General features: G+C 34.5%; 1 protein-coding gene across 1 annotated transcript; it reads left to right on the top strand.

Moving 5' to 3' along the window:
* The first annotated feature begins 2,928 nt into the window (after positions 1-2,928).
* Positions 2,929-4,581, top strand: LOC145041214 (myb family transcription factor PHL8-like). The gene is made up of 6 exons (XM_078989195.1): positions 2,929-3,167; positions 3,251-3,327; positions 3,405-3,462; positions 3,551-3,623; positions 3,715-3,784; positions 3,862-4,581. Exons 1-6 carry the CDS (start codon positions 3,035-3,037, stop codon positions 4,375-4,377), a joined length of 927 nt encoding a protein of 308 aa, XP_078845321.1. The 5' UTR covers positions 2,929-3,034; the 3' UTR covers positions 4,378-4,581.
* The last annotated feature ends 3,393 nt before the right edge of the window (positions 4,582-7,974 follow it).

The raw sequence follows: 7,974 nt of genomic DNA, 5'->3' as shown, positions 1-7,974 counted from the left end.
TGAAATGCTCGAACCTACACAATAATTTAATGAATTATTTATTAAATCGAATACACAAGTTAACAAGAATTCAAATAACTCATTAAATAAGGAATATTATCATGCAGCCGAAAGCCACGAGAAAGTATTCAAATTTGTTGACATAACTTGTCTTTATATGTGTAATGGTCCTTGGATTCTTCTTCTAAAAATTGTAACAATGTAAAGGAAGTCTTTCAAAGATTTCTTCAGGAGTCCGTCTCAACAGATTTAGAGTATATATTTTAGCACTCCATCCTTTCCAGTATAAAATATGTACACTATGAAGGCTAATTAAAGTTCGTCGAATCCGTTCCCCCCACAACACATTACATGTACTATTAGCTAATATGTCCTTCAAGAAGTGAACTAATGCATTTTTGTTGGCTTGGCGATGATGGGGAAGGATATGTGTGTTTGAGCATGTGTGTTTGTCCAATAGTTTAGTGACTTTAAATGAATTGGTATCTTTATCTTTTGTAGCCCGTAATTTCCATTTATAATTTTTCACAAAGCAAACAGCTTCATACCGGTCTTTAGTAAATTTGCTCACTCTAGTTTGAAAGCCCTTAACACATTTGAATCCTAATTTAAGCTCAAGTTATTCTTTGCTTTTATAGAGTTGATAGATCTTCACATAAGAAGAATAATTATGGACTAAACATTTTTACATTTTTGTTGAGCTAATTCGGTCAATGATAAAGGTTCAGACATCCCCCAATGAGTGGTTTGTGTTTGTTCATAATCGAAAAAATAACAATGATACTTTTCCTCTTGGGGTTTTAGGGGATTAGTTTCCCCTCTTTAAATTCATTGTCATCCCTAGAAAAATCAGTCAAACTTTAGAAATGTTTAACTAGCTCTCCGTATGGAATTATATTGTCATTATCAATCAACAACATTAGTTTTTCATGATCATTGGCAGATTCATCAACATCGAATAAGTTGCAGTCTTACCTTTATACCTGAAATCTCCCCTTTTACAGGCTCATTATAAGAAGGGACGTGATTGGTTGATATAGATAATAAATTACAATTTTGGTTACTTCCAGCACTAGAAGACCTATTGCCACCATATCGATTTTTCCCAAGAAATCGACGAATACTACTTTTCATAATATTATTAACAACAAACAGATGTATTGTGTTAGAAGAATCTGTATAACTATATTTGATCCAGGACATTGAAAAGATAGACATATTTGATTAGTGTGTAACTTTGACTTAGAAGCAACCTACGTGATTAACCCAACGGAATTGATATCATTGCTTATATACACCAGGATCAATATATTGCACAGATCTCTTGATACGTTGTCATTTTTTTAGTATATGAAACCTATCAAATAACATTGTTGGTGGATGAACAAAGACAAATATATATATATATATATATATATATATATATATATATATATATATATATATATATATATATATATATATATATTGCAATCAAGGAACAAAGACAAAGAAATATATTGCTTGTGGCTTGTGGAAGAACAAAAATTACACAAATGCCCAATATTACCTCTTCGGAAGAACATTCTGAAATGCCCATATATTCCTTAGTACAGTATATTTTTTAGTCTGTATGTGTGTCAGATTCCAGACCCGATACCTACCAACCACCACCAACTCCGGAATGTCGCATTCCGGAGTAAGTGGTCATTTTATAAAATTTATAAAAAAATTAGTTATTGTTATCAGATTATTTGTTCTTATAGGTTAGCTCAGTTTCTCTATAAAATAAGTAATAAAAATCCATCATAAATTGATCAAAGGTCGAAGAAAATACAGTCATATAGACATATAGGGACATCTCCTTATATTATTATATTAACGATTACGTGATCAATATAACACGTACTTAAATTTACCATTTTGAGTAGACCCTTTTTTAATTCGTAACTGATCACCATCCTTTTACCTTTGGGATGTGTGTTCATGTATGTATATAATATATATATGTTGGCATGATCATAGGATTGAATTATATAATGAGTCATTGATGAATTGGTTTATTCCCTCACCACTTTATCCTTTTCCTTTTGTTTAAATATAAATAGTTGTTGATAGCATAAAAACAAGAAATTTGTCCTAAAATCTATTGTTGGATTCTTTGATTCCCCTAAGCCTACAAGCAACAAAGAGAATCCGCCAATCCCACCACATCTTCCACCAAAAATAGCCAAATCAAAGAAAAGAAAAACTCATTTGCCATCACTTTCAAACTCCAAAAAGAAAAAGAAAAATAAATCCATCAAAATTTTAACTCACCCATATTCCATAATCCATCCCACTAATGTAAATCTCCTTTCTTCAAAACTCCATATAGATTTAGAAAGTTAAAACCCATTAACATCATGGTAGGGGTCCTCTAAATCTTGGATTTGATCCTTAACTTTGATCGAATAATAACCAAACCAATTCTTGGATTGAATGCAAGCCATTTGTTCGATGAAAGTCTAATGATGATTTTGGATTATCATTCGCTAATTTTGAGAGTGAGGTGTGAAAAGTGAGGAGTGGGTAATGGAAAAACATGAAGATAAAACCAAATCATGCACTTTTTTCTCTGCTTTTAAGACTCCAAATGGAACTGTGTTTTGCTTTCTTTGTTTTTGCACCATTAAAGATTCTCTTCATGCCGTTCAAGTCAAAAGGGAAAATGAATAAAAAAATATTTTATTTTTTTCTCTCTTTTGTTTTGTTTTGTGGGTGATAATGAAATGTGAATTGAGAGAAAGGTAAGAGACACACAGCTCATGAGAGCATATATTCCCTCACCTTACATTACCCCACTCGTGTTTCCTGATATGGAGTGAGATCAACCAACTCCCCCCCCCCACCCACCCACCCACCCACCCATACCCCCCCGTCTCTCATTTATAAAAGACTTACACTCATCTGCCACATATTTCAGACACAACAAGTCTTCAATTCATAAAGAATCAATCCTATTTTATGTTTCATTACTTCTTCTGTTCTTTATCTATTTCAGAAACTGAAAAAAATGGCTCATGAGAATATTCAAAATCAAGAAGTGAATTTGGTTTTATCCAGTGATGCTAAGCCAAGACTCAAATGGACTTCTGAACTTCACCAACGATTCGTTGACTCAGTCAGTCAACTCGGAGGCCCAGAGAGTGAGTTTCTACTAAAATTTACCTTCTTTTATAAAATCTTGTTGTTGGGTTTTCATAAAGTTTCGATCTTTTTTCACTTACAGAAGCGACACCAAAATCTTTGATGAGAGTAATGGGTATTCATGGGCTTACTTTGTACCACTTAAAGAGTCATTTACAGGTACTTTTAGCCTCAATTCATTCACAAATTAACGATTTTTTATTACAATTCTAAGTTTTTCTTGTATATTTATGCAGAAATATAGATTAGGAAAGATTCAACAATCGCCAGCTTGCAGTGGAAATATTCAAGAAGGTGAGTAAATACGTGTTTGATTCTTTATTCATTGAAACAAAATGCTGGATTTTTCATTCTAATTAATAACCAATGAATTTGATAACAGAGTTTGGAGATGACCATAGGAGTGATATCACAAGTATCGATCGAAACGATGAAAACCCAAATCAGATTAGCGAGTAATTCACCTTTTCACCTTTAAATTCTCTATCTTTTTATATAAAATCCGCAAGAAAAGTTTTTAAAAGCGTTGAATGTTGATCGTATCAGGAGCTTAAAGATTGCTGAGGCTTTACAGATGCAAATGGAGGTGCAAAGGAAACTTCACGAACAAATAGAGGTGAAAACCGAAAGTACAAATTTACATGCATGAGGTACAACTGTAGTAAACTAACGATCGGATTTTTCAATTTTCAGGTTCAAAGACATTTACAGCTGAGAATTGAAGCTCAAGGAAAGTATTTACAATCGGTATTGAGAAAGGCACAAGACACACTTGCAGGGTATAATTCATCCGCCATTGAAGTTGAAGCAGCAAAAGCTGAGCTTTCTCATTTAGTTTCAATGGTGGACAATGGCTGCCCGAGTTGCCCGAGTTCGTTATCCATGCTGACCGAAGTAGATGATTCAAGGTTAAAGAAAGAGGTGAAAAAAACGAGGAATGGGTCGTCAATGGAAAGCTCGTTGACTTCATCTGAGAGTTGGGGAAGGAAGGAAAACGATGATCTTGATTTGAAATTGATGGATAGGAATGGAATGAGTGATTCCGGGAATGGAAGGAAAAGAAGTGGGAGTACAATTTCTGATGGGAATTGTCAAGGTAAAAGATTACAGAAAGGTAGTGAGAGGTTTGATTTGAATAGTCAATATGTGAATGACTTTGACTTTGACTTGGAGTCAAAGTCAAGCACACTGGACTTGAACTCCGAGTGAGAAAAAATTGAGTTGAATGGGGAAAACTTATTGGTGATGGAGGAAAGGTTTATGATATATATTTGTATGTCATATAGTATATAAATATATATATCCATTAAAAAAAAAGTATATATAAATATGTAATTTTGAAGGCATATGGATGTATTCATGCCCACAAGGCACATTTATATGATTATTTTACTTTCGTATTTTCATATGAAATTGTTTTAAAATATGATTATATATGAGATGCTCTATAGATTGAAACATAAAAATGATGAAAACATATTATGTATTTCTTTTTGTAAATTTGTTGAAAAATGAAAGATTTTTTTGGTTTGTGGATTAAAGGATATCGTAGTGGTACTCTCCTGGCCTCCTTTTTAAAAAGTTGTACATTGAATAGGACAAAAGCCCTTATTACAATGATATGTAAATCATGCATTAAAAGTTGTACTTATACAATAATGTCGATTTTCATAAAGAAAAAACAATCATTTGGCTCTCTTGTGCTTTGTTCTTGGCTTGATCAATCACGTTAAAAGATAAAGTGACCTAAAATTCTTTTCTTACCCACCCATTTCTCTTGCTTTTCCTTCCTAACTTTTTATATATAATAACAAATGTCAAAATCACTAGGTTGGGTACTTGGGTTGATGTATCGAAACGAGTTTGGGGAAAATATCTGTTTCTGTACACGTTGAATTGATCGATACAGTTAAATTGTCTTGGACTTTTATAAAATTGAATATGTTACAAAAGACAATACAACTATTATAATTATTTTGAATAAAACAATTTATAAGGTTGAATGTATTAAAAATACACTTTGAGAGTCAATATAGAAGTTCTGGTGGTAAGCCGAATCTGTATGTGAAGACGGAGTCGATTTTGTTCCGGTGAAAGCCAACTTAGGTGGCATAGCTAGCAAAACATTGGAACGAGACTCATGGTCTGCTTGAGGGTGTTTAGGGAGTTGACACACGTAGTTTAGGTGGGTCAAGGACTCAAGTCAACAAATCTAAGGGGTTGATGCATGTAGACCGTCTTGGAATAAAATACGTTTTCACGTCTAATTGGTAAACAAACCAATGTGGAAAGATGGCAAAACTAAGAACCATGTGAATGGTTGTTGTTTTGAGAATCCTACTAAAAGTCTTGTCAAAGTTGACCCCTTATTGTTGGCTTTTGACATTAGCCACTAGTGGTGCATTGTAGTAACTAAGGGGTCCATCATAATAGAATTTGTGTTTGAAGAGCCACATGGAACGAAATGTATTAACACCTATGGTTGAAGAACAAGAATCAAAGTCATATTTATAAGAAGTGCATAACGTTCGTGTAACACCCTGTTTCGGGACATTCCTTAATTCAGGCTTCGGGGACCGTAATTTGATTATGTAATGGTTTTGGGCTTTGAGGAACTAAAGTTTGGACCTTACTGAATGTTGATAATATTGGTTATGAGATCTAAGCCATTGTTTTGTGTGCTGGAACCAAATGGTAAAATGAGAAAAGTTATATGTTGAGCTCCTTGCATGGATTATGGTTTTATTTCGACATAAGTTAAGCCAAAAGTAACTAGATATAATTGGGGGATCTTCAATACCTTTCTGTGCATATAAAGAACGTCGAAAACAGAGTCGGAAAGAAGAAGTTATGGTTGTTTGAAGTTGAATTGGAACTTAGCGGTTTTCCCTACACAGGGCAAAGGAGAAATACGCATGGCGTAGATGCTAAAATCAGATCACATTTTTATTGATCTACATATGACGTAGATTTTGCTACGCAGGGAGTAGCCGCTGCTGACCAAAACCCAAATCCTAAGGCTTTGAGCCCTATTTAAGGGCTCTAACTTCTTGGAACTCTTCCTATTACCAGGTTCCATCACCTCATATCGTTCCTTTGAAACACTAGCCACCAATTGTGAGTTTCGGAAGCATTAGTGTGATTTTTGTGTTCATTCTTAAAGAAGGAGTCCATTGGAGAAGCAAGTGTGAGCTCCAAGCTTTGTAGATCTAGACTTTTCACTTCATAGCCTATCTCCAGAAGGTATAAAGCTTGCATCTTGATATTCCTTTTGTTAGATCTAATTAGCTTATGGGGTTTTATGATTTTTGTCCCTTAATCTTGGTCCTTGTGAGTATAGGTTACTCCAAACCATTTAAATGCCTCCTTCTAATGTTTTTGAGGTTATAGAGTCATAAAAATGAGAGCATGGGCACTCTCATCCATCCATGCATGAGTTCTTGAGCAAAACATGCCATCTTGGACTTAGATTTTGGTTGTGTGTTCATCTTGGCCATGCAAAGGGATAAAGTCAAAGATTTATCCATTAAGACATCCATTTAGATCAGATCTGGGAGTTTGAGAGTTTGGCTTACTGTATTAAGAGATTAATAGAAGTTTTTAGGATCAGAGGCTCTATACAGGGCGTAGCCTCTATACTCAGTGTATAGCTCTATGTTAGGCGTACATTAGTTATGAAGGGCATAAGTCAACTGAGGGTTTACCGTTGACTTTTTGACCAGTTTGACTTTTGGACTTAGTATTAGAACGGTAAAATGATCTTTTGCCCAAAGGAGGTTTAACTATGAGGTGAGTCTTCCCACTATATTATAGGAAAATAGGTGTCGATTGTGCATGTTGTCTTTATGACTCTTGCTTATGTGCTTATATGTTGTATGCACGGAGCCAATCTAGGCTTGGGGTCAATATGGACTCGAGGTTTATACTGACCCAATGGAGCCAATCTGGGCTCGGGGTTTATATAGACTCGGGGTTGATACGGACCGGGGTTTGTTGCAAACCTGATACATCTACGTGTTGTTATTTATATATATGCTATGTGGTATTTTGGGGAACTCACTAAGCCTTGTGCTTACGGTTTTGTGGTTTAAACATTTTCAAGTACTTCCAGTTCTAAAGGGAAGGGCCCGGCTTGATTGCACATCATCTCCTGCTGATTTTTCCACACTGAATACTTTCGATTTACTCTATTGTTTGAGAAATACATTTTATCATGTTTGGTTCTGGAATAAATGGTTGTATGACTTGATGGTTTTAAATGAAAATTTTATTGGTATTTTTAGGACGTTACAAGTTGGTATCAGAGCCTTGTTTTGAGGGATTATAGCACACCATCAGGAGTGTCTGAACTCAAACTGAGGAATTGATAATCTTTTTGAAAGAAATTAAATTTTCCAAAAATATTTTTACAAAAAAAGGGGTGCGATGCAAGCAATCAGTCGAGCTTAAGTAAGTGATTCCCAAAATATCCATACATGTTGATATGTTATATCTTATGGAATGTTTGCATGCTGGGATAAGGCTAAGGATACCTTCATGAATTTCATGATAGAATGGCCTGATTTGTGACGCCTTGTATCCTAGGAGTAATTGGATGTTATGCCTTATTTGGAATCTATGTTGGTGGAATTATTTGTTAAGTGTATGTTTAAAAATTGTATACAGTTAGGATCATATATCCCTAGAATGACTTATTTAACATTATTTCCTATTCCTCGTCTGGTTGTGGGCTTAAGGTAGAATCATTTATTCGACGAACTATTTGATCTCATATTGTGTATAATTTGCATGCATAAGGCAACTGAC

Source organism: Lactuca saligna, chromosome 4 (genome assembly GCF_052625555.1).
Source record: "Lactuca saligna cultivar CGN05327 chromosome 4, ASM5262555v1, whole genome shotgun sequence".
In the NCBI taxonomy this organism is placed as follows: domain Eukaryota; kingdom Viridiplantae; phylum Streptophyta; class Magnoliopsida; order Asterales; family Asteraceae; genus Lactuca; species Lactuca saligna.
The sequence above is the reverse complement of the archived record's forward strand: the minus strand, read 5'-3'. Positions and strand labels throughout refer to the sequence as shown.

What these genes read in the sequence shown, in the direction of transcription:
- LOC145041214 (XM_078989195.1), top strand. Translation starts at nt 3,035, where the DNA reads ATGGCTCATGAGAATATTCAAAATCAAGAAGTGAATTTGGTTTTATCC. An exon ending in CAGTGGAAATATTCAAGAAG is followed by an intron (nt 3,463 to 3,550) that starts GTGAGTAAATAC and finishes ATTTGATAACAG; the next exon opens with AGTTTGGAGATGACCATAGG. An exon ending in AACTTCACGAACAAATAGAG is followed by an intron (nt 3,785 to 3,861) that starts GTGAAAACCGAA and finishes TTCAATTTTCAG; the next exon opens with GTTCAAAGACATTTACAGCT.